The sequence below is a fragment of the Leucopleurus acutus genome, assembly GCF_964270905.1.
Source record: "Leucopleurus acutus genome assembly, chromosome: 2".
Taxonomy (NCBI): Eukaryota; Metazoa; Chordata; class Mammalia; order Artiodactyla; family Delphinidae; genus Leucopleurus; species Leucopleurus acutus.
The window spans coordinates 87,195,583-87,223,378 of record NC_139143.1 but is presented as its reverse complement, the minus strand read 5'-3'; the positions used below and the strand labels follow the sequence as shown (position 1 = coordinate 87,223,378).

General features: G+C 38.8%; 1 protein-coding gene across 1 annotated transcript; it reads left to right on the top strand.

Annotated features, from left to right (window-relative positions):
• Positions 1–9,041: 9,041 nt before the first annotated feature.
• Positions 9,042–26,703, top strand: LOC309974255 (flavin-containing monooxygenase 5-like). Its single transcript, XM_082858795.1, is given in 8 exon segments — positions 9,042–9,228; positions 11,164–11,326; positions 12,368–12,510; positions 16,431–16,630; positions 19,756–19,939; positions 20,205–20,331; positions 20,334–20,434; positions 26,350–26,703. Coding segments are annotated over 8 exon segments (1,050 nt in total). The 5' UTR covers positions 9,042–9,102; the 3' UTR covers positions 26,356–26,703.
• The last annotated feature ends 1,093 nt before the right edge of the window (positions 26,704–27,796 follow it).

Sequence of the window (27,796 nt, the reverse complement as noted above, 5' to 3'; positions counted from 1 at the left end):
CGGACCGGGGCACGAACCCGTGTCCCCTGCATCGGCAGGCGGACTCTCAACCACTACGCCACCAGGGAAGCCCTGTTGGAAGATTTTTAATCACAGTTTCAATTTCCTTACTTGTGATTGGTCTGTTCATATTTTCTATTTCTTCCTTGTTCAGTCTTGGAAGGTTATACCTTTCCAAGAATTTGTCCATTTCTTCCAGGTTGTCCATTTTATTATCAGAGTTGCCTGTAGTAGTCTCTTAGGATGCTTTGTATTTCTGAAGTGTGTGTTGTAACTTCTCTTTTTTCGTTTCTAATTTTATTGATTTGAGTCCTCTCCCTTTTTTTCTTGATGAGTCTGGCTAAAGGTTTATCAGTTTTGTTTATCTTCTCAAAGAACCAGGTTTTAGTTTTATTGATCTTCGGTATTTTCTTTGTTTCTGTTTCATTTATTTCTCCTCTAATCTTTATGATTTCATTCCTTCTACTAACTTTGGGTTTTGCTTGTTCTTCTTTCTCTAATTCCTTTAGGTGTAAGGTTAGATTGTGTATTTGAGATTTTTCTTGTTTCTTGAGGTAGGCTTGTATTGCTATAACTTCCCTCTTAGAACTGCTTTTGCTGCATCCCATAGGTTTTCGATTGTTGTGTTTTCGTTGTTATTTGTCTCTAGGTATTTTTTGATTTCCTCTTTGATTTCTTCAGTGATCTCTTGGTTATTTAGTAACGTTTTGTTTACCATCCATGTGTTTGTGTTTCTTACGTTTTTTTCCCGGTAATTGATTTCTAATCTCATAATGTTGTGGTCAGAAAAGATGCTTTATATGATTTCAATTTTCTTAAATTTACTGAGGCTTGATTTGTGACCCAAGATGTGATCTACCCTGGAGAATGTTCCATGTGCTCTTGAGAAGAAAGTGCAATCTGCTGCTTTGGGATGGAATGTCCTATAAATATCAATTAAATCTATCTGGTCTATTGTGTCATTTAAACCTTGTATTTCCTCATTAATTTTGTTTGGATGATCTGTCCATTGGTGTAAGTGAGGTGTTAAAGTCCCCCACTGTTATTGTGTTACTGTCGATTTCCTCTTTTATAACTGTTAGCAGTTGCCTTATGTATTGAGGTGCTCCTATTTTGGGTGAATATATATTGATAATTGTTATAATTTCTTCTTGGATTGATTCCTTGATCATTTTGTAGTGCCTTTCCTTGTCTCTTGTAACAGTCTTTATTTTCAAGTCTACTTTATCTGATATAAGTATTGCTACTCCAGTTTATTTTTTTTTTTTTGATTTCTATTTACATGGAATATCTCTTTCCATCCCTTCACTTTCCGTATGTATCTGTCCTTAGGTCAGAAGTTGGTCTTTTGTAGGCAGCATATATATGGGTCTTGTTTTTGTATCCATTCAGTGAGCCTGTGTCTTTTGGATGGAGCATTTAATCCATTCATGTTTAAGGTAATTATTGATATGTATGTTCCTATTACCATGTTCTTAATTGTTATGGGCTTATTTTTATAGGTCCTTTTCTTGTCTTGTGGTTCCCACTTAGAGAAGTTCCTTTAGCATTTGTTGTAGAGCTGGTTTGGTGGTGCTGAATTCTCTTAACTTTTGCTTGTCTGTAAAGCTTTTGATTTTCCATCAAATCTGAATGTGATCCTTGCCAGGTAGAGTAATCTTGGTTGTAGGTTCTTCCCTTTCATCACTTTAAATATATCATGCCACTCCCTTCTGGCTTGTAGTTTCTGCTAAGAAATCAGCTGTTAACCTTATGGGAGTTCCTTTGTATGCTATTTGTTGTTTTTCCCTTGTTGCTTTCAATAATTTTTCTTTGTCTTTAACTTTGTCAATTTGATTACTGTGTGTCTTGGTGTGTTTCTCCTTGGGTTTTTCCTGCCTGGGACTCTCTGTCCTTCCTAGACTTGGGTGGCTATTTCCTTTTCCATGTTAGGGAAGTTTTCGACTATAATCTCTTCAAATATTTTCTCGGGTCCTTTCTCTCTCTCTTCTCCTTGTGGAATCCCTATAATGTGAATGTTGTTGTGTTTAATGTTTTCCCAGAGGTCTCTTAGGCTGTCTTCATTTCTCTTCATTCTTATTTTTTATTCTGTTCCATGGCAGTGAATTCCACCATTCTGTCTTCCCGGTCACTTATCCATTCCTCTGCTTCAGTTTTTCTGCTATTGATTCCTTCTAGTGTATTTTTCATTTCAGTTATTGTATTGTTCATCTGTTTGTTTGTTCTTTAATTCTTCTAGGTGCTTGTTAAACATTTCTTGCATCTTGTTCATCTTTGCCTCCATTCATTTTCCGAGGTCCTGGATCATCTTCACTATCATTATTCCCAATTCTTTTTCTGGAAGGTTGCCTATCTCCAATTCATTTAATTGTTTTTCTGGGGTTTTATCTTGTTCCTTCATCTGGTACATAGCCCTCTGCCTTTTCATCTTGTCTATCTTTCTGTGAATGTGGTTTTTGTTCCACAGGCTGCAGGACTGTAGTTCTTGCTTCTGCTGTCTGCCCTCTGGTGGATGAGGCTATCTAAGAGGCTTGTGCAAGTTTCCTGATGGGAGGGACTGGTGGTGGATAGAGCTGGGTGTTGCTCTGTTGGGCAGAGCTCAGTACAACTTTAATCTGCTTGTCTGCTGATGGATGGGGCTGTGTTCCCTCCCTGTTTGTTGTTTGGCCTGTGGCGACCCAACACTGGAGCCTACCCGGCTCTTTGGTGGGGCTAATGGCAGACTCTGGGAGGGCTCACACCAAGGAGTACTTCCAGAAATTCTGCTGCCAGTGTCCTTGTCCACACGGTGAACCACAGCCACCCCTGCCTCTGCAGGAGACCCTCCACAGTAGCAGGTAGGTCTGGTTCAGTCTCCTACGGGGTCACTGCTTCTTCCCCTGGATCCCATTGCACACACTACTTTGTGTGTGCCCTCCAAGAGTGGAGTCTCTGTTTCCCCCAGTCCTGTCGAAGTCCTGCAATCAAATCCTGCTAGCCTTCAAAGTTTGATTCTCTAGGAATTCCTCCTCCCGTTGCCAGATCCCCAGGTTGGGAAGCCTGATGTGGGGCTCAGAACCTTCACTCCAGTGGGTGGACTTCTGTGATATAAGTGTTCTCCCGTTTGTGAGTCACCCACCCAGCAGTTATGGGATTTGATGTTATTGTGATTGCGCCCCTCCTACCATCTCACTGTGGCTTCTCCTTTGTCTTTGGATGTGGGGTATCTTTTTTGGTGAGTTCCAGTGTCTTCCTGTCGATGATTTTTCAGCAGTTAGTTGTGATTCCGGTGCTCTCATAAGAGGGAGTGAGCACACGTCCTTCTACTACACCATCTTGAACCAATCTCCCAGATATTTTTAACAGCTTACATTAGTATGACACATTTGTCCTAATTAATGAACCAATATTGATATATTACTGTTAATTGAAGTCCATGCTTTATTCAGATTTACTTAGGTTTTTTCCTAATGGCCTTTTCCTGTTCCAGGTGTTCCCATCCAGGACAACACATTACATGTAGTTGTCATGTCTCCTTAGGCTCCTCTTGGATGTGACAATTTCTCAGACTTTCCTTGTTTTTGATGACATTGACCGTTTTGAGGATTACTGGTTAGGTATTTTATAGAATGCCCCTCAACTGGGATTTTTCTAACGTTTTCATCATGGTTAGACTGGGGTTATGAATTTTGGGGAGGAAGACCGTAGAGGCAAAGTGCTATTCTCATCACATCATATCAATGGTACTTGCTATTAAACTGATCACATTGATTTATGTTAACCTTGACGACCTGACAAACAGGGTTTACCACTGTAAAGTTGCTCTCTTTTCCTCCCTTGTCATACTATACTCTTTGTTTTGTTTTCTGTTTTTTGTACTACATGGGCATCTCCCATTGCAGAGCACAGGCTCCAGACGTGCAGGCTCAGCGGCCACAGCTCACGGGCCTAGCCACTCTGCGGCATGTGGGATCCTCCCAGACCAGGGCACAAATCCATGTCCCCTGCGTCGGCAGGTGGACTCTCAACCACTGCACCATCAGGGAAGCCCATACTATACTCTTTGGAAGAAAGTTACTATGCACAGTCCACACTTAAGGACAAAGTTGGCTATTCTAGGCCTTTTTTCTTTCCACATAAATTTTAGAATCAGTTTGTCAATATCTACAAAATAGCTAGCTGGGATGTTGGTTGGGATTGCGTTGAATCTACAGATCAAGCTGGGAAAACTAACATCTTAACAATACTGAGTCTTCCAATCTATGAGCACAGCATATCTTTCCATTTATTTATATCTTTGTTTTTCTTCTTCTCTGTTTTATGGTATCTGCATATAAGTCTCATACATATTTTGTTAGATTTTTCCTAAGCACTTAATTTGGGGGGTGTTATTATAAATAGTACTGTATTTCAAAGTCCAAGTTTTCATTTCTGGTATATAGGAAAGTAAGTGACTTTTGTATATTAACCTTGTATCCTGCAACACTGCTATAATTGCTTATTAGTTTCAGGAATTTTTTTTTTTAATTCTTTGGGATTTTCTACCTAGACAGTCATATCATCTGTGAATAAAAATCATTTATTTATTCCTTACTAGGCTGTATACTTTTATTTCCATTTCTTATCTTATTACATTAGTTAGGATTTCTAGTACAGTGTTGAATAGAAGTGGTAAGACAGGCTGTCCTTAACTTGTTCTCAGTGTTATGGGGACATTGTCCATTTTCTCGCTATTAAGTATGCTGTTAGCTGCAGGTATTTTGTAGATGTTCTTTACCAAATTGAAGATATTTCCCTCTATTCTTAGTTTGCTAAAGTTTTTTATCATGAAGGTGTTATATAAACAACATTTCTACAAAAATAAAGAAAAAACCATACTTCCTTAATAAATCAATTTGTTTTTCCTATTTTCAAGTTTTATTGATTTAAAATAAATAAAATAGGGCTTCCCTGGTGGCGCAGTGGTTGAAAGTCCGCCTGCCGAGGCAGGGGACACAAGTTCGTGCCCCGGTCTGAGAAGATCCCACATGCCCCGGAGCCGCTGGGCCCATGAGCCACGGCCACTGAGCCTGTGCATCTGAAGCCTGTGCTCCTCAACGGGAGAGGCCACAGCGGTGAGAGGCCTGCGTACCGCAAAAATAAATAAATAATTAATTAATTAAAAATAAATAAATAAAATATACTCGTACAACAGGGGAGAGATTATACAGTGTGTAATTATATAAACATGGGTAGACATAGGTATACAATTGCCCCAGGAACACATAATATTATATATTTGGTGATTAGAATGTGACCTTAATTTTGTAATATTACTTTTTCCACTTAAATTTATATCATAGGCCATTTTCAATATTCATTCCTACACAGATTTCAAAATCAGAGTTTTAAGTGTCTCCAAATTCAATCTCTTTAATTCACTCATTAATTCATTTCAAAGTATTTATTAACCATTCACTATACATCAGGTACTGTGTTGATGATAGAGATACAAAAAATAAAACCCATTACTACTTTCGGGTACCTCACAGTCATAGAAACAAATTCAGAATATTGTGTGTTCTAAGTTGCCTTGATGGCAATATGAGCAGAAAGTTTTGGCAGCTTGGAGGTTGAATGGGGCATTTAACTGTGGAGAGAACAAGAAATATTTCACCAAAGAAGTGACATTTGATGTGACTCTTGAATGATAGATACGAATTTTCCAAATGAAGATGCAGTACTGTAGTGTTACAAAAGTTTAAAGTTTTGAAAGAGTCTGGAAAGTTTCAACAACAATTTAATGACTCAGAAGCTTGAAATTAATTGAGGAGAGCACTAAGTGAAGATACAAAGGTGGATTGGGATAGATTGTGAAATACGGTGAATTTCAAAATAAGAAATTTGGTTTTCCAAATGGAATCAGTCGAAACCATTAAGTAGTGGGGTGAAAGGATGAGCTGTGAATTTAGCAGCATACTTAAGGAGTGGCATAGAGACAAATTCCGCATCATATTGAGATAACATAAGTTGCCTATTGGGGGGGGCATTTTACAATAAGTGGTTTCTAATTCATTGCTATTTTAAATAATACAAAATGAATATCTTTATGCATTTGTTTTTATATTATTTTTCAGTTTTCCGTACAACAAATTCTTGTGAATAAGATAAAAACATCTCATTTAGCTGTTTTTGAAATGAATTTTTATGTATATCGTTAGTTTGTTATGCATTTTGTGAAATTTACTTCCTTTTTCTATATGTATCTTTCTCAATATAATTCAACATACATCTATTAAGTATCTACTAAGGGCTATTTATAATTTTATATGCTGTGGGGAAGACCATGCATACAAGTCAAGGGGCTTACAATCTAGTTGGGGAGATAAAGAATAGACTCTAAGACATTATGGAGGTCTTTGAATCCTAAGCTGAAAAATATAAACTAGAGAAAATGGGGCAGCATCCAAAATTTTAATTAGGGCAGAGATACAACCATACCCTAGAAAGAATACTTTGGTTGAAATAGATAGGTAGATTAGAAAAGACTTGTGAAAACATTATTAGTAGCCAAAGGGAATGAGATCTTGAAGTATGGGGCAGAGAAATTGGAATGATCTATTCAGGATTCTGAAACTGAAAATTTCTTCTCTAAAAATGGAAGGAAAATCATCTATAATGTGGGCAAAACCAATAGACACTCTCCTTTGTGGCCATTTAATGTTCAGTAACATCCATATATCTTTTTCTGGAATAAAAAGAGAAGAGGGGGTCCAAGTTGGTTAAGGTAACTTTCCATAATCAAAACAATTTTTAAAACTTCTAATAGTGTTGAAAAGTCATTGTTTATGATATCTCAGTGAGAGGCTAACATAACAATCTGGGTAGCTATGGAGCTATTTTATGTGATCACTACAACACCCCCATGAGGTAGTTATTAGAAGTTTTTGAGGAAGCAAAGAAGATAACCTTGATGGGGAAAGAACAGTGAACTGGGGTTTAATGTCAGCTAGAGCAATGCTTCTCAGCTTTCAGATGCATCTGAATCACTTGAGGATTTTGCTAAAAGGCAGATTCTGATGCAGTAGGTCTGGGATGGGGCCTGAGATTCTGCATTTCTACCAGTCTCCCAAGTGATGTCCCTACAGCTAGTCCACAGATCATACTTTAGGTAACAAGGATCTGGAACAGTGGTTCTCAAATTACAGTGTATTTTTTTGGGCATTAAATGGTTCTGAGACCAATGCCAATGTGTGTGTATGTGCGTGGGCAGGGGGTGGTGCGCAGATACCAGCAAACAATTCTCAAACACTAGCAGGATGTTCAAGAATTCAACTCAGTTCTGATGCGTACCTACCCAGATATAACATCAGATTCCACAAATTGAGGGCTCAGTCCTACAGGACTGCCCCCCTCGAACCCACTTCAGATACCAGTCATAAGCCCTGGTTATTACCTGGGCTTCTGACCAACCAGCTACAGATTGGAGGTTCCAACGACCCCCTCCTTGGATTTGGACTTCAGATGCCATTCTCAAGGCCAGGTTGTTACCTATGCTTCTAACCAACTGACTATAAATCAGAAATTCCCACAACCCCTTCCCTCGGTTTGATTAATTTGCTAAAGCAGCTCACAGAACACAGGAAACCCATTTACTCACTAGATTACTGGTTTGTTATAAAAGAATATAACTCAGGAACAACCAAATGGAAGAGATGCACAGGGGAAAGCACACTGAGCTTCCATGCCCTCTCAGGCACACCGCTCTCCCCTAATCTCTTCAGTTCACCATCCCAGGAGCTCACTGAACCCCACACTTTTGGATTTTTATGGAGACTTTATGAAATAGGCATGAATGATTGATTAAATCACTGGGCACTGCTATTGATTCAACTTCCAGCCCCTGTTGCCTCCCCAGAGGTCAGGGGATAGGTAACTGAAAGTTACAACCCTGTAATTACAGGGTTTGCTCCATTGGTAACCAGCCCCCATCCTTATTTGCTTTCTAAAAGTCAGCATATTAACATAACAAAGGGCACTTTTTATCACTCTCAACAGTTAGGAAATTAGGAGAGTATTGGGAGCTCTGAGCCAGGAACTGTGGAGAAAGACCAAATATATATGAGAAATATATTTTGACCATCTGGATAACCAAATATATATTTCCTATAAATCACAATATTGCAGGCATTTAACTTATTTCTTTTTTATGTTATAAATAATGCTGTCATTAACATCCTTTAACATAAATCTTTGTCTACAATGCTGAATCTTTCTTTAAAAGGCTAGGTTGCAAGGGTTTCATATTCTTGTCACATTGCTGTCCAGAAAACATTGTACTAAGATCTCATTTCACCTCATTTTTGCTAACACTGAGTAACTGTCTTTTAAATTAGTAAAAACAAGGTAAAATGAGAACACATAGTGGACAGAATGTAAGTTAGTACAGTGTTTTCCTGGAGAACAATGTGGCAAGTGTATGAAACCCTTGAAACTTCCCAAGACTTTGAAATATATATACTATTTAAAAGACTATTACTCAGATGGGCAGTCTCACTTGGAGTCTTATGTCATGGCAATCAGGTGACAGCTGGGACTGGACATGTGCCATGACCCCTCTGCTCACATATTTAGAACGTCAGCTGGGATAACTAGACCTTCTGGGGGCTGGCTGCACATCTCTATCCCAAACATGCTTTGCATGTGGCTAGCTCAGGCTTCCTCACAGGATGATGATCTCAGAGTAGCTGGACTTCTTACATGGCTGATGACTTCCACCAGAACAAGCTTTCTAAGAGACCCAGACAGAAGCTGCAAGACTACCTATCACTTAGTCTTGGAAGCCATTCAGTATCATTCCAACTGCATGCTGTTGGTCAAAAGCAAGCCATGAAGACAACTTAGATTCAAGGGGAAGAGACTGCACGAGGGCACAAATACTGGGAGATGTGAAGAGTTGTGGGGAGGGGACTTTTTTTTAATTGGCATTTCTTTCAGAAAACATTTTCAAATGTTTGTTGGCTGTTTATAAACCATGACCTTAATTCTCAAATTGCTATGAATGCTTTTTATTTACTGCAGGAAGAACCTGAAGTAGAAAGGGCCAGTATTTACAAGTCAGTGATCATCAACACTTCTAAGGAGATGATGTGCTTCAGTGACTACCCCATTCCAGATCACTATCCTAACTTCATGCACAACTCCCAGGTCCTGGAGTATTTCAGGATGTATGCCAATGAATTTGACCTTCTAAAGTACATTCGATTTAAGGTAGGGAATTTCATGGGTATCTCTGTGTTTTGAGTTGTTTGTCAAGTAAATGAATAACTGGTCTTATTTACCAGTGCTTAGATTGGTTTGATATGCTCATGTATCTATCCTATCCAAACTCCACTCTGTGTCTTCCCTGTGTCTCAAAATATTCATGGAAAGGTTCCTCTTCTATGTATTTTGACTGCAGATCCAGGAAGCCACCTTCATTTCATTGCCTTCATTCTATATCATTTGATTACAATAAAACAATGAGGGGAACTGACAGGTATGGGAACTTTAAAACCTTCTGTTTCCACAACTTGCTGCTTAGCCCTTTTATACTTTCTGAAGTACTTTCCAGTGCATTATTTATGTGATCACAACAACCCAGTGAAGTAGGTATTGAAAAGTTATGAGGGAACAAATAAGTTAACTCTGGTGTAGAGGGAGGAACACTGAATTGGGAAACAAAAACTTGAGCTCTAGTCTTTGCTCTACCACTAATCAACCTGTGACTGCAGACAAGTAAGTTCCTCAATGCCGATGTGCCTTCAGTTTATTTGTAAAACAAGATGCCTGTACTAGATCACTTCACGGGTTCTTTCCTGCTGTAAAGTCTTCTGTGATATTCCTATCATTCTAAACCATGACCATAAAAGAATCAATACTCTGACAGCTGGCAAAAAGCCCAAATCTTCTACCTTCTGATCATTCTACTAAATCATGACTCTTCCTCTTTAACAACAAAATTAAAATGGCAGTATCCAGTGATGACTTCCAAAGTCAGTCATTTATAGCCTAGTGGTGCTTCTCTTCACTTCTTTAAATGCTTATTGAACAGGTTTGTTACCATACTAAGCACTGAAGACACAAAAACAAAAAATTAGTGATTTCACAGTCTAGTTAAGGAGACAGAAAAATGAAATTTAATTGTAAACATAATTATTAAAAATAAAGAGTTACAGAGTGATAAAGGCCACTGAAATCTATTCATTGCAGCTCAGAGGAGGGACACTTAACCCATCAGGGCATGAGGCATCAGGCACCAGGGAAATTTTCTTAGAGGAGATAATACCAAGCTAAATGTTGAAGGGTGAGTATCTCCAAATGAAGAAAGAATAAAAGGATGATCCAGGCAGAAGCACCAGCCTGTGTAAAAGTAAGAATGTGATAGAGAAGAACAATAAATAGTATAGGATGGCTCGGGTATACAAGAGGGGTATCTCTATTAGTCAACCAAGACATTAGGGTCATAAACCCAGAAGCACATCGAACACATTCTTAATGTTTCCTTAACCTGGGTAGAGTAACCCATATTTATTATTATTTTTTAAAGCTAAAAATTGTGCCACTGACTATCCCATCTCACACCTTCTTTCTTTATAGTTACTTGTAAAATGGGCATTTATGGGAGTCAGAGAGGTTCATTTACATAAAATATGAGCCACTGTGATGTTTCTCTACTCTATTAGGAAAGGGAACCCTCTAGCTCAGTCACAAGTTTAAGGCCAGACAGTGAGAACAGGACTTGCGGTAAGAAGGCATCAGAGGGTCTCAGGATGTCTGGGGGTATGGGGGAGGAATAGGCATTTCGTGCATGGAGTGTCTCAGAAGCACAAGAGAAGTCCAAACTTTATTCAAGTATCACATTGCCCTAGGGTATGGTCCACAAGAACTAGTAATTTGCACTTTTCTAGAAGCAGAGGAGAGTGCAACATTAGTCTGCCAACTCTGTTTTATTTAGCTTGCCTCATGGAAGTTTTCTCACTCTGACCACAGCCCCAAACAAAAAAGTTCTGATTTGTGGAGTACGAAAGTCAAATACCCCTGCATGAGGCCTGTTAGGCGGTATCAGCCGTTTGTTTACCCTCTGCAAGGAGAGTCCTGTCAGGGAAGATGTCCACTATATGGGCTGTGGTTATAGTGCCCTGTGGCTACCCCTTTTCTTTTCAGACCACCGTGTGCAGTGTGAAGAACCAGCCTGATTTCTCCACTTCAGGCCAATGGGAGGTGGTCACGGTATCTGAAGGGAAAAAGGAGGTGAATGTCTTCGATGGAGTTATGGTTTGCACTGGCCATCACACCAATGCTCACTTATCCTTGGAAAGCTTTCCTGGTAAGTAGCCTATAAGGAAGGAAGACACTTGAACTATGCCTGTGACCTGATCCCTAAAGAATGGGAGGAATGTGGGCTGAGAGATTCCTACCTTGGGATGAAATAAGGCTTATCCTAATTCTGCATATTCTCCTGAAAGATGTTGGGGTAACTTGTATTAATGCTATTTAGGAGGTAGAGATAACAGTAATTTGGGGGACTAGAGGAAAATTAGAAGGCTCTATATTTAGTTTCACAATGATTTTAGTTTTCCTAGGGATAATAAGAGTTGATCTGCATTAGGTTGAATGAAGGCTTTTTTAGCAATTGAAGTAACAAACAGAAATATCGAGTTTCTAAGGAAGAAAATAAAGAAAGCTTAAAGAAAGAGTTTAATTACAGTCTTTGGCCTGGATTTTCATTTTGATGGGAAAAAACTACTCTATGCATACTCTAGAGTATGTAAAAACATATATACTCTCATTGCAATGAAGTAGGTATTTAGAGAAGATGAAAAGAGGGGGTGGGGATGGGCAAAATAGGTGAAGGGGATTAAGAGATACAAACTACCAGTTATAAAATAAATCAGTCACAGGGTTGTAATATACAGCACAAGGAATATAGTCAAAAGACTGTAACATTGTAATAACTTTGTATGTTGCATAATCTATAAAAAATATCAAGTTCCTATGCTGTACATCTGAAACTGCTATAATATTATAAGTCAACTACACTTCAATTTAAAAAAATAGAGGATGAAAAGGCAAAAGAGAATGGAGCTTTTCTGAAGCAGTTTGGATTTGTGAGTGCACAGGTCCAAAATACTAACAGATCCTGAATCAAGCAGACTACTTATAATAAGGAAATCACAAGGTTCCACTCTGAGGTGATGGGAAAAGAAAACAGGCAAAAATATTCAGAAAGGCAACAGTGCACCTGAGTAAAAGGAGAACATACAGAGAATATATGCATAAACTCTACACACTGCAAAAAAAAATGAATGATTTAGCAAATGATATCAGATAAACCATCACCCAGTAATTATTTTCCCTTCTCTTGCAGGAATTGAGAAGTTCAAAGTACAATACTTTCATAGTCGAGATTATAATAATCCAGAGAGTTTCACCAGAAAGAGAGTCATTATAATTGGCATTGGGAATTCTGGAAGCGATCTGGCTGTGGAAATTGGCCACACAGCCAAACAGGTTTTAATTAGTGAATTATTTACTTTGTTTCACCAAGGAAGCTGCAGGTGGACCCAGCAGAGTGTACGGATACCTGCACACAGCCCATCAGTGCCAATGGCAAATGCAGGGCTTGGTTTCACTGCCTCAATTGGCAACATTTTGATTGATGATGTGATGGAGCCAAGGTTACAAGTTAGATTCCCATCATTCACTTGGCCTCACACTAAGGAATTTGGTCATGACCACAAACTGTGCTCATAATCTCACTCAGCTGTCTCTTCAGAGTCTGCCTCTGGCTTTTAAGAAGACCAGGTGATTGCTGGGAGAGCTTGTTAGAATGCAGCATTCAGAGTGTGGATCACCTGTTGGCCAGTAGAAGTGATAATGCTCTTATCTGAAGGAAAGTGTACTCAGTCATTGAAAGCTTTTCACTCCTAGGATGGTGGGGGAATTGTCTTCTTTACTCCCCAAATGGAAAAAAGAAGCAATCTAATCCTCCTAAAGACAACAATCCCACTACAGGGCATATACCGTGAGAAAACCATAGTTCAAAAAGAGTCATGTACCACAATGTTCATTGCAGCACTATTTACAATAGCCAGGACATGCAAGCAACCTAGGTGTCTATCGACAGATGAATGGATAAAGAAGATGTGGCACATATATACAATGGAATATTACTCACCATAAAGAGAAATGCAATTGAGTCATTTGTAGTGAGGTGGATGGACCTAGGGTCTGTCATACAGAGTGAAGTAAGTCAGAAAGAGAAAAACAAATACCATATGCTAACTCATATATATGGAATCTAAAAAAAAAAATGGTACTAATGAACCTAGTTGCAGGGCAGGAATAAAGATATAGACATAGAGGATGTTGATGACACAGGGTGGGAGGGGGAAGCTGGGGCGAAGTGAGAGTAGCATCGACATATATACACTACCGAATGTAAAATAGTTAGCTAGTGGGAAGCAGCAGCATAGCACAGGGAGATCAGCTCAGTGCTTTGTGACCACCTAGAGGGGTGGGATAGGGAGGATGGGAGGGAGACTCAAGAGGGAGGAGATATGGGGACATACGTATGCATATGGCTGATTCACTTTGGCGTGCAACAGAAACTAACACAGTATTGTGAAGCAATTATACTCCAATAAAGATCTATTAAAAAAAAAAAAGAAAAAGGAGAAGACGTACCTGCTGCTGCTGTGTGTCGTCACCACCAGCAATGTCTCCCATCACGGAATGGACACGTCCTCCTGCAGAAATGTACAATCCAGTGAGCTACAGTGGTACACTTGGTTGAATGCAACCTTGAACAAACTGACTAGTTTAGTAAAAGAAATCTACCCAGGAGCTAGAAAGGGTACATAGATAAATTCTGTGATTCCTTTATGGCACTTAAAACATTCAGCTATCAAATAAGAAGACTGGCAGTACCATGTCTAGGAGAAAGAAGACTGATGATTCTGTAACCCTGCAGTCTAATGAGCTCCCTGTAGGAGATCACTTTGACATAACAATCACTCCTCTAAATGGGGTACTGCCTCCTTCTGGCTACATGATACCCTATTAAATTTTATTTACAGTTTCTTGAGAAAAAAAGAAGCAATGTTTAATCTTCTTTAGTTTATATTTTTATGGATATATGTTATTAATATGTTTCCAAAATTGTATGAAGTTCCTAGAAATTTTTCAATGTCTTTGGTGTCCATGATATGTCTTGTTATAATGTAATTAGTCATAATTCCAGTTATTATCTTAAAATGTTATGTGACTGAAACAATCAAATTTCCTAGTCAATTGCATTAAAGTGAACTCTCATCAGGTCTTTAATCCTAAAAAAAAAAAAAAGACAACATGGATATCAGTATGAAAAGCAACCACCACATTGTAGCACATACAAGCAGCTCTCTCCAGCCTTTGCATACAATTAGGTAACACAGAATAACATTCATTCTAAAGCAGTTTTGAATAACATTCACTCTAAAGCAGTTTCTATATCCTTGCGTTTTTTGGTTTGTATTATTTTTTGTATGATAGATTTTGAACTGGGAAGGAAGTATCTTCATTATAAATTCCTAGAAAAAGACATTATTAAAAAAAGACATTATTGATATATTTTGTTATTCATATATTTATTGAATCACAACTTTATTGGCAATACATAAATGCCTGGTTGTTCTTCAGTAACTTTAATTAAGCTGTGCTTCTCCACAAATTGTTTTTAAATTATTTTTAAAAATAGAAGTTTAATGCCACAACTTTGTTAAATGAACTTTACCCACAAACTCCATTCAGTAACACTTCCTCTCAGTCTATCCCCATTGATCACCACAAAACTGATTTCATATATTACTCCACAAATTAATTCAACAAGCATTTATTAGAAAATAGGTATATAAACAAAGGGTATGGGTGCTATGATAAAAGAATGTACAAGGTGGGGACCGAAGGCATGAGCTTTCTTTAATACCATTGGCTTGTTAAATGGTCAGCTGTAGAGGAGCTGGGCCTTACAAGCACTGAGGAATTGTAAATTGCCAAAGAACAAGGCAACAAGAGCGGGTGTAGGTAAGGTAGCTGCGTCTGAGAAAGCTTTGTGACGTATGTATTTTTGTCACTATTTTATACACAGAGAACTTTTTAATTAAAGCTCTGAGCATTTACATTACTCATAACTTATATGTTAAAAGTTATATAGAGTGCACAAAAAGCCATTGATTCCTAAGACCACGCAGGCTCTTTCAACGGTGACACGTAAAAGTGCTTAATTATGGTAGAGTTTAAGGTCACCATCGGTGAGAATATATGTATGAAGTACATGATTAGCCCTCTATAGACAGGTCACATTTTAACATGAAGTGTTAAGACAAAACACCATAAAACAATGTACTTATATAGCTTACAACCCGGGAAACTATCTCCAGAGAGTTTTATAATATAAAGTGATGCTTTTGACAGGTAGTTGAATACCAAACTTTTTATCAGCTCTGAATGTGGACTTTAGCCAGCAGATAACAGAAAGACAGACCAGCTCCCTTTGTGCTATTTGCAATCTTCAGTTTTTCCCTTAAATAATCGATGAAACATTACTTAAGCACAGGCTTTGGAGTCAGACTTAGGTAGGAAATTCAGCTCTACCACTTAGTGCTATATGACCTCAGGCAAGTTATTCATCCTCTCCATTCTTCTCACCCATATAAAGGACATAACAATACCTACCTCAAGAGGTTGTTGTATTGATTAAATAAAAATATAGATAAAGGACCTAGTACAGCGATTTACAGGTTACAATTCTCAATAAAAGGAAGTGATGCTGATGATAGGTTGGGGACTAAAGGATGTATATGCTCTACCTCCCACCTTGGAGAAAACATATTTGGAAAGATATAAAATAAGAATATATAATGTTACATGTCAATATAAATAAGTTTTTTGTAATAATGTAAACAATGTCAAAAGCAAAATAAAGACTGAAGGTTCTGGATTAATGATGTCCAGTTGCTTTCAGCTTTACTGTTCCATGATTTTAAATGAGTTGGACAGGTTACAAGTGCTAGAGAAGTTCAGAAGATGGAGAGAAAGTTATCAGCCAGAACAGTCAGTGGTATCTTCATGGAGGAGGGAGACTTGATCTGGACCTGAAAAATGAAGAGGCTTTGGAGAATTAAGCTTTTCAGGGAGGCATAATGACATTAAACAGAAATGCACTGGTAGTTCAGAGCAAGACATAGTCTTGGTCAGTGACTACCCCAATTTAATTGTAAGCTTAGTGTTTGAAAAGAAAATGGCAGGAAATTTAAAAATATATATATTGCCAGGGAATAAAAAGCCAGACTAATGAGTCTGAACTTCATCTTGAAGAAACTGGGTTCCCATTCCTTCAGAGAAATGAGTCACAGAATGGCAAAAACAAACATTCTTTCCCCATGCCTCAGGTTTTCCTCAGCACCAGAAGAGGGGCTTGGATCTTCAATCGTGTCAGAGATTATGGATATCCTTTTGATGTGTTGTTGAGTTCTCGATTTCAATATTTTATGAGGAAGATTTGTGGTCAATCATTAGCAAATATATTTTTGGAAAAAAAGATGAACCAAAGGTTTGATCATGAACTGTTTGGCCTGAAGCCTAATCACAGGTATGTTCCCAGGCTGGGAGGTGGGCAGTAACAGCCAAGGCAAAGAATAAGGACTGTTCCCATAGGCTAATAGTAGGGTTACCTCTATGTTTACATTAAGCAAGTCCACAGAATCTGAGATTAGATTTCTACCTTTCCCCCACAGAAGTCCAAGATCTACTGGTCTATAATTTTCAGGCTATAATTCTCCATGGCATTAACCATTTTATCGTTCCCTGAGGTACCAGCTCCTTTTCCATGATGCCCAATAGCAACAACAAAATGGTTCATTCATTCATCCAACAAACAACTGAGCATCTGTCATGAGCCAAGCATTATACTGGCGTGAGAATACTGAGACTAAAGACCTAATAGTAATACTAATAGTAATAATAACACCCTACCTTTTTGAGGACTTAATATAAGACAAGCACGGTGCTAAATGTTACATGTGTTATCTCATTTAATCCTCACAACAGCCCTATAGGTTAGTACTATTTTGATCTCCATTTTGCAAATAAAAAAATTGACAGAGAACCTAATTTGCCCAAGATCACACAAGTAATAAATGACAGACTGGAGAAATGGATATTTCCTTTAATACTCTAACAAGAAGATAGACAGGGCTTCCCTGGTGGCGCAGTGGTTGCGAGTAGGCCTGCCAATGCAGGGGACATGGGTTCGTGTCCCGGTCTGGGAAGATCCCACATGCCGCGGAGCGGCTGGGCCTGTGAGCCATGGCCACTGGGCCTGCACGTCCGGAGCCTGTGCACCGCAACGGGAGAGGCCAAAACAGTGAGAGGCCCGCGTACCGCAAAAAAAATAATAAAGAAAATTAAAAGAAAATTTAAAAAAAAGAAGACAGAGAATAGAATATGATAAAGAAATGCATGGAGTCCTATGAGAGTTTCAAGGATAGGAGTCTTCACAGAGCCTACAAGGTAGACTGTGATAGCATTTCCAGAGGCTGATTTTAAATGCTGTTTTCTCTTTCAACTTTTATTTTATTTTATTCTTATTAAATTATGTATTTATTTTTGGCTGTGTTGGGTCTTCGTTGCTGCGCATGAGCTTTCTCTAGCTGCGGCGAGCAGGGGCTACTTTTTGTTACGGTGCGCGGGCTTCTCATTGCAGTGGCTTCTTGTTGCGGAGCACAGGTGTAGGCGCGCAGGCTTTGGTAGTTGCAGCACGTGGGCTCAGTAGTTGTGGCTGGAGGGCTCCAGAGTGCAGGCTCAGTAGCTGTGGCACACGGGCTTTGTTGCTCTGCGGCATGTGGGATCTTCCCGGGCTCGAACCCACATGCCCGTGTCCCTGCACCACCGGGGATGTCCAATGTTTAGATTTACTTCCTATAAAATAGTGAGTGCAATAAGCACCCATATACCCTTCACTTAGATTCACCTATTATTCACAGTTTACTATATTTGCTTTCTCTCTCTCCCCCTCTCTGGAGATAGATAGATCCATACATATATGGCATCCATATATACATACATGTATTCATACATTTTGTTTTCTGAACCAGTCGAGAGTAAGTTGCAGCCAATAAGACAATTTACCCTACATTCTTTAGCATATATTGCCTAAGAAAAAGGGCATTCTTTACATAATATAATTATCACACTTAGTAAATTTAACATTGATAAAAATACCATTATCTAATATACTGCATATTCAAATTTCCCAAACTGTTTCAATAATATTTGTAGCTTTTCTTTATTTTTGGCCATGCCGTGTGGCTTAAAGTGTGGAGTCCTAACCACTGGACTGCCACGGAATTCCCTGTGGCTTTTTAAATTTTAAATCCAGGATTCTGTCAGGTATTACACCATTGCATTTAGTTGTCATACCTCTTTAATCTCTCAATATGAAATAATTCTCTACTTTTTTGACATGGATTTTCGTTTATTTGAGAATTGAAGCCATTTATTTTGCAAAAGTCTCTAAATTTGGACTTTCATAGCTGTTCTTCCTCTATTATATTTAGGTTAAACAGTCTTGGTGTGAATACTCATATGTTATGTTGTGCCTTCTTGGTGGATCACATCAGGAGCTGTATGATAGCAGCTCATTGCATATTAATGATGTAAAATTTGATCACTTGGATTAGGTGGTATCTACTAGGTTTCTTTACTGTAAAGATATATTTTCCTTTGAAATTAATCAGTGGGGTGATATTTTGAGACTGTGTCTGCCAACAACCTTTCAGGCATTTATTTCACCCAATTATGCAAACTGTAGCATCCATAACTTTGGTGATCACAAAATATATTGAGGTTATATGGAATAATACAGCAAACCAGTAATACTGTTTAAACATATCTTGTTCCTAAGAGGCCAAGCTCTGTCTGAACATGATGGGCTGAGGATTCTCAGAGCTGTTAACACAGGATCCAAGGATTCACACTGCTTTTAGAAAGGTCCAAGATTCTTCACCTTATCCTATGCTATTTGTAGGAAATACTACTTACCATGCCCAGAGGAGCTCAAGAGAGTTCATAAAAAAACATTTTGAAATAAATCCTAAAATCCTAGGCTGTGTGACCTTGGGCAAGCCACTTAACTTCTTCAGGCCTCAGTTTCCTCATCTATAAAACCTGGATAATGACAACTGTCCTGTTTCCTTTGTTGGGTTTGCGTGAGACTCAAATACGTTAATGTACGTAAAGTCAATTTATAACTGTAAGTCACTATACACATGCAATTTATTATATCTTTTGGAAAATGATGGTCCAAGCCTGGCTCTTGGGCCTTTGAAGCAGAAAAGAGACTCAACAGAATGCTGATAGTCCAGTTCTGCAGATTTCTTGATATATGGATAGAAGCTACTAGACTGTGGATTTATCATATCACTGAGAGCTTTATTAGGCCTTGAGAAACCATGCATGTACTCTTCAAATAAAACAATCCTTCCCTCACTTCTCCAACAGCTTCTCTTTCAATGCCATCCAGGGTCAAACTTTTACTCTGAGATCCTTACCTTTATCAAGCTGGTATACATTAGACCTTTCCCAAATTTCATGAATAAAGGGAGATTATTATTGGCATATTGATTAACCACCTCAATCAAAGTAGAATTTTACTTACATGGTAATGATCTCTCTCTCTCATGATCTCTCTCGTTTTTCCTTTATCATCTTTCACAGAGCTCTGAGTCAGCAACCAACCATAAATGATGATCTGCCAAACTGTATAATTTCTGGCTTGGTGAAGGTGAAATCAAACGTGAAGGAATTCACAGAGACAGTGGCCATATTTGAGGATGGCTTCAGGGAGGATGACATCGAGGCTGTTATCTTTGGTACAGGCTATAGCTTTGCCTTTCCGTTTGTTTGTTTTTTGTTTTGGCTGCGTTGGGTTTCCGTTGCTGCGCAAGGGCCTTCTCTAGTTGCGAGGAGTGGGGGCTACTCTTTGTAGCTGTATGCGGGCTTCTCATTGCGGTGGCTCCTCTTGCTGTGGAGCATGGGCTCTAGGCGCGTGGGTTTCAGTACCTGTGGCTCTTGGGCTCTAGAGCGCAGGCTCAGTAGTTGTGGTACACGGGGTTAGTGTCTCTGTGGCATGTGGGATCTTCCCAGACCAGGGATTGAACCCGTGTCCCCTGCACTGGCAGGCCGACTCTCAACTGCTGCGCCACCAGGGAAGTCCTGCCTTTCCTTTTCCTGAAGATTCTGTCAAAGTAGTCAAAAACAAGATATCCCTGTATAAAAAGGTCTTCCCTCCTAACCTGAAAAGCCAACTCTTGCAATCATAGGCTTGATCCAGCCCTTGGGTGCCATTATGCCCGTTTCAGAGCTCCACGGACACTGGTCACTCAAGTATTTAAAGGTAAGTGACCATGCAAGATGACTACCTAATTTCTTAGTGGTTTGTTTAATTATATTTATGTTCTTGCTTATAAATAGCTGAGACAGCATGTACAATTGTAACAGTGCCTGGCACAAAATTAGTGCTCAAAAATTAATTTTTGAGGGAATATAAAGTAGTAATTTATAACCACGGACATACAGCAGAATCTACTAGGATGTTTTCCCAAAATGGGTGTGCTTTGCCTTATGCTGTTTATTTAATAAGTCTTGGGTGGGGCAGACATAAGAGCCCCACACTTGAGAAAATGTTCCCCAGGTGATTCCAATGTGCACTCCAGTTTAAAATCCACGCATCTAGTTTTGAGACAACTAATATATATTTGTGAAGCAAAAGAATTTAATCTTCTTTCATTATAGTTAGAGAAAGTCAAATATAGAAGTGCTGTGATTTGATTTAAGCCAAAAATTAAGACCTGGTTAAAGACTAGTCCAGAATGTAGAAAATTCAGCCATTTGAATTCTCACTTTCCTCTCTTTATATTCCCTCTTTCAGAGAGTTTTGGTTAGGAGAATGTGAGAAAAAACTTTGGGGTTTGGGATAGTAGGCTCAATATGAATCAAAAGAATGATGTGGCTTCCAAAAGACTTAACTATATCTGGCATTATTAAAAAAACATAATGTCCTGGAATTTACAACTGTTCTTCCTTGAACTGGTCAGACCACACACAAAGATATTTTAAAAGTGAAACTGGCGTACATTAAAAGGAGAGAGACAAGAATGGTAAAGGGATTTGAAAATGTGCCATTTGAAGTACAACTAAAGGAGCTGGAGAGGTGTGGCTGGAGAGGATAAGATTTAGGGAAGATAGGGAAGTTCCCTTCAGGTATCTGAAGAGATGCCCCAAAGCAGAAGGTTTTATTTCCTTAGTATCTCTTCAAAGGGTTGAACTAGAAACAAGGAGTGAAACTTTGAGGGTTTGCACAATATCAGCTTAACATTAAAAATAAACTTTTGCCAGGCCAATAGGAAGTAGATTCAAGCCTCAGAATAGGGAGAAATCAGATGACTTTTAAGGTCCCTTCTAATAAAGAAGTTCTTTGATTCTATGATTGTTATAATAAAATTTGCTACCATTACTAATGTTTAATTAAAACCATTCAAAGTGCTTGTTGAAATTACAGCATCTTCTTCCCTAGTAAAGATCCTCATGGTAGCAGAGAAAAAATAAGCAATGGTGTTAGAGCTGATAGGTAAAAAACTTTACCAAATTTCCTCAAAATTCTTTCATTTCTTAATTCCTTTTAATTCCATCCAGTAGATCATGTACTCCTTGAGCACTGGACCAGCAATCCAATGCAAGTAAACCATTAAGTTGGCTTAATTCCAGTCATATAAATTGAATCTTTTAATTGGGTCAATTAAATAAGAGGAAAAAGTTGCATTAAAATAGGCCACAGCATCTTAGTACACTTAGAACAACTGAGACTCTTTTCCAGGACCAAATGAACCATTGAGAGGATTAAGAAAAATGAGTATTTGGAAGATTCTGCATCATGGCCACAGGATTAGGGAATCTTAGGGGAAATACACAAAAAGCCCAGTTTCCTCTGCTAGCAAAGCTTATTGCTAATTCCTCCAGCTTTCTTCTAACACTTGGAAGGAAGGAATCATCAGAGAATCCGTATAACTTATCAAACTTCCAATAGGAACCCTGAGTTTTTTGTTCTACCCATAGCCCTACTGACTGCCCACCAAATCCTTGCCTTTCTCATCTCTGAATTCTACCTTCACGGTGCCAATTTTAAGACCTTACTTAGAATCAGCTAGTTTCTCCCATTCTTTTACACCTGCCCAACTCAGCCTGTCCTCTTCCCTGGCCTGTCCTTTCCTCACCAAGCCCCATTTCCCTACTTCCTTTGTTCTCTAGAATTACTATTCTCTTGTCAAGAAAATATTCCACCCTTTCCTAGAACACTGAACCCACTTGCTTGCCTTGACAGAAATCTAGTTTTCTTTTGTCGCATTTGTAGCCCTCTCAAGAGCCCTTGCAAGTGTTCCACTTTCATTTAGTAACTTTCTTCCCTTGCAAACCTTGCAAACCGTATGAAATGATACCAATTCTCTGGATCACAAGGAAGCATTATGTCATAGCATGGCATTCAAGTTCCTCCACAAATTGGATACAGGCTGCTTTCTCAGGCCCATCTTTTGCAGGTCTTTACCATCCATCCTACAATCTTCTAGATGCACTGAATGACTTACCCACTATGCAGCAAACACAGCAGGTACTCTTATACCCTGTGCCTTTGCTTCTGGTGTTCTCTCTGCCTGGTATGCCTTCTCTTTACTCGTTATTTGTGTGGGAAAAGCCTGTTTATTTCCTCCCTCTCTTTGTAGTATATTGAAAGCTCTTTAAATAAAAGAATCATGTTTATTTGCCTTTGTCTTCCAAGACTAGACCAGTGCCTAGCACATGGGAGGTAGCTAATACATCTCTATTCAGTGACTACAAGTTTAGTTTTGAAGGTTTTCTAAACTCTACAGTAGAAAGTTCTTATCTGAGGATCTCATCTTATAGACTACCTTCTCAATTTCCAGTCATGGTAAAGGCTGGACTGGACTGAAAGAGCAGAATGGCAGCCACACCTCCTTCTCTTGTAACATTATCTTTACATTAAACGTGCAGAGACTAGTCAGGATTACATAAATAAAATCTGTCTTAGGCCTGAGAGCCGACTGAAAGACTTAGTTACACAGAGTTATAATTCAGGCTCACTCCGTTTGAACCTTGTCTTGCAACACTTAGGAAATCTTTGAACTTCAGTTCCACACTGTTCTTCAACAACATTCTTCAGTTAACATTTACTGACCTCTTAGTATAAGCCAGACCCTCTGCTAGGTGCTGGAGATACAAATATGACCAAACAGAAAATTCCTATCTTTACGGAACTCAGAGTCAAGCAAGGAAAACAGACAAGTAAACAGACATTTAATGTGTTCATTCATCCAGCAGGTATTTACTATATCCTAAACAAGGGTCCAATAACAATGTAGAGGAGCTGGCTATGGGAGCTGGAAAGAATAAGTACCCAATTCTCCCTACAAGTGCAAATACACTGTAAAGGAAAGTTAGAGTTTACTAAAAGGACAAGGACATTTTGACCATAACAGAGAAGAGAACAATTTTTGATATTTATGCAAAGTTAGAGAAAAATGACTGAATAAACCAAGTCCTAAAAACTACAAGGAGTTCAGAATTCTGGAAAACAAAGTATTACAGGAATTAAAGAAAATGAAGCTGGAGATATTTATAGAGGCAAAGCCAAGAAAAATCCTTAGGTGCCACGCAAAATGTTTACATTGTGTAGGCAATAGAGAACATTTGAAGGTTTTCAAGTGGGAGAGGGGGAGTCAAATCAGATCTGTAATTCAGAAGATGTGTTACAGGGGAGTGAAATGGGAAATAGGTCAGTTTCGAGCCTGTGATAAAAGTCCAAGTAAGACATGATGAGGGCTTTAAACTAAGGTAAATGAATATGGGGAGACAAATTTGAATGAAATTTCACTGGTGAATTTGAAAGGCTTTGGATGGAATGTAGGTTGGAGATGAAAGCGAGAAAAGAATCTGCTCAGGTGCTGTGGCCATTGATTTAAACTGGTAATATAAGAGGAGGAGCTGGGCTTCCCTGGTGGCGCAGTGGTTGAGAGTCCGCCTGCCGACGCAGGGGACGCGGGTCCGTGCCCCGGTCCAGGAAGATCCCACATGCCACGGAGCGGCTGGGCCCGTGAGCCAGGGCCGCAGAGCCTGCGTCCGAAGCCTGTGCTCCGCAACGGGAGAGGCCACAAGAGTGAGAGCTCCCCGTACCGAAAAAAAAAAAAAAAAAAAAAAGAGAAAGAGCAAGATAGGAAGGAGGATACTCTTAGTTTCAGGGCAGGAATAAAGATGTAGACATAGAGAATGGACTTGAGTACACCCGGTGGGAGGGGGAAGCTGGGGCGAAGTGAGAGTAACATTGACATATATACACTACCGAATGTAAAACAGATAGCTAGTGGGAAGCAGCAGCATATCACAGGGAGACCAGCTCCGCGCTTTGTGACCACCTAGAGGGATGGGATAGGGAGAATGGGAGGGAGGCTCAAGACGGAGGGGATATGGGGACATACTTATGCATATGGCTGATTCACTTTTGTGTACAACAGAAACTAACACAGTATTGTGAAGCAATTATACTCCAATAAAGATCTATTAAAAATAAATAAATGAAAGTATCTTCTAAAAAAAAAAAGACATGTTCTCTGAACGAGGAAACAGTTCAACAAACAGTACCAATGAATTAATAAAGAATTGCACCACTGGATAACGTACACATTTTTATACATTCCTATCTATCTACCTATCTAATTTATAGTGATTTTTTGTTTGTTTGGTTGGGGTTTTTTTGATGAATTGGCTGCCTCTCACAGGCAGGAAATAGACCTCTTCCTCCATAATGTTTTTAGTTAAGAGAAGTAAAAGTTATGGTTGTACTATGAGAAATAATTTGCAAATCAACTCTCAAAATGCGTTTCATGAGCCTCTTAAGACCTGTGATTAACCTCGAATGAAGCATTTCAGTGATTTCTCATTGACTTATGAACATACATAGTAATTCCCAAGGCTAAAATGAAAAGAACACATGGCAAAGCACAGAAGGCTATTTCTTGAGTGTTGAATTTCTGAGTCTCATATTTTAAGAGGGACACACCAGGATAGTTACTAGAGTGTGCCCAGAGAAGTGTAACCACGTGGCAGAGAATGTGAAACCTGTTATATGGGGGACTAGTACTATTAAGGCTTTAAGGCTAATAATGAGAAGACTTAAAGAAGTTATGACAGTTGTTCTCAAATGGTTCAAACGCTGTCATTTGTTAACACTAGACTCCTTGGCTCCAGAAGGCAGAGCTAAGTCCACTGGTGCCAGTTGCATGGAGCCAGGTTCTGGGGTCAATGAAAAGAATAATGTTCCAGCAAGTAGAGCAGCCAAACAATTAAATCATCTCCTCAGGTGATGAGATCCCCATCACCAGAGATATTTAAGGAGGAATGAGATAACCACTTGAGAGTACTTGTAGAGAGGACTGTATTAGGTAAGATATATTCCCATTCTAAAATTACACGTTCCAGAATTTTGTGGAGTAACACTTTAGAGTTGGGTGTGGCTAAAGTTTTCTACATGGCATAGTGATTGTAAATCCGGACATAAAGCTAATCATTTAAATTGAGAGTTGTCTATGTCAACTTAAATACTATTCTACCTTTGTCTAGCCATGTCCTTGGTGTTAAATTCCTGCTACTGGAACTGTTCATTGGTGCTTAAATTTATCTGTTAAGATTGGGTATTATGAGTTGCCCTTGACCTTACCCCTCACTCTCAGTAAATTAAAAAATTTAGAAGGTAAGGCTTATCTTCCATGGAACTGTAGGCATACAACAGGACTGAGAGTTTACTTTTACTTCCTTCTCCCTGTGGTATAAAGCCTCTTTGTTAATAAGAGTACAAGTACAGGTGTGTTTCCCATATTCCTCCCGCCCTTTTACTTTGTACCTCATTTTCCATATACTTTTAAGGCCATTTATCATTTCCTCATGTCCAGATTTCATTTCCCAATTGAAAGACTATGTTAGGGAGGAGGCAGGTATTGGTTGGAAAGCAGATTAGGAGAAACATCTTCCAAAGACAAAGTAGAAAAGAGTAAGCTACTGAGGTTAATATGATTATATTCTGGTGGTGGTAGGGTAAGGTGATCAAGCGAAGGTGTAACCTCCTTGGTACAGACAACTAGCCTGTATTCCTTTGAATTTTCCATAGCATGGTAATTGTTAATAGGGTTAGTGTTCATACTGAGGTAATTTTAATTTTACACTTAAAATTTTGATTTTTCTCTTTAGGGATAAAGACATTGCCCTCACAAAATGAAATGATAAAAGAAATAGCTAAGGTTCGAGAGGATATGGCCAAAAGGTAAGAATTCTCCTAGGAAGATAGGTGGTTATTTTTTCCCACTTCTTTCTTAATAAGAGCAATGTTGTACTGTATTTATTGTCCTCGTATCTGTTTAAGGATTTAGAGTATATTTTGAAGGAAAAGGAAATAATAGTTTGTGACAATAGAATAGAGAAATACCACCAAGTGGTTTGAATATGGATGGGAAAGGAGAGAAAAGCTTAAGAAAATTCTATGTTTAGGGCCTAAAAGAAAAGTCAAGTAGGAAAAAGCACATGGAGAGAAAACCAGGCATATAATTTTGGCAAGGATTACTTGAAGGGCTATTAGAGCTGCCAGAGAAAGGAAAGGCAGTGATGAATTAATGAGAGGTAGATATGGTTAAATTACAAATCTGTAGGTAGATTTACAAATCTGCAGAGGCCACTTTGCTGGCTGTCATGTGACAGCATACTCAGGTCACATTGGCTCTTGGTATGAGTAATCTATAGAATCTGGGAAGGTGGTACCATCAGCCAGTATTTTAGTGCTTGGGTGGACACATTTAGCAATCTGAATTTCAGAACTTGTGCTTATTCAGTTGGTGATCTTTATTGAACAATGTTGATATTGACGAAGTTCCTAAATTTTTGTGGAAAAGTCAGAGGCACAATCATCCCATGCCCAAAGACGTGGTTTTCTTCAATTGATTATACCAGCATAACTCTCCCTTCTGCAAGGAGGAGAAAGACATTTTTTATTTAACCCTGATACCCTTTCTAGGTGCTCTCCTATTTTCTTCCTTCCTTTCACTGCCAAACTTCTACAATATATATTCTACATTATATATATTGACTTGTAATACTTTCCTCTTTGTTCTCAGCTTATCTATTTCTTCCACATCCTTCAAGGACTTATCATAGCTCTATTTTAACTACCCTCTTCTACATTTTTATTTAGCAGTCAAAACCACATGATTTACCAAAAGTCTTACATTTTTCTCTGTTTCATGTGTATCTATCTTATCTAGTCCAGTGGATTATAAGGCCCTTAAGGATAGAGACAGTGTCTTTCTTCTCTATTTTCTGCAGCTCCTAGCCCAATATTGAGCCAAAAGCAGATACTCAGAAAGCACTGATTGATTGACTGAATTCTTAATAGGCCAGGGTTTCCCTCTTCTCTGCTTCAGGTATGTGGACAGTGAACCACATAACATTCAGGGAGACTAATTCGAAGATGTCAGTTACGTAATAAATTAGGATTGATGATAACCAAATATAGGGGGTATTCTGCTTATTAACAGTTCTTCTTATGTCAGACATTGTAGTTATGAAAAACAAAGCAAATAAAATGAAAACCAGGGACTCCAGTTGACGTCCAAGTGCTGCTGTTGATTCTGTTTTCTCACTCATA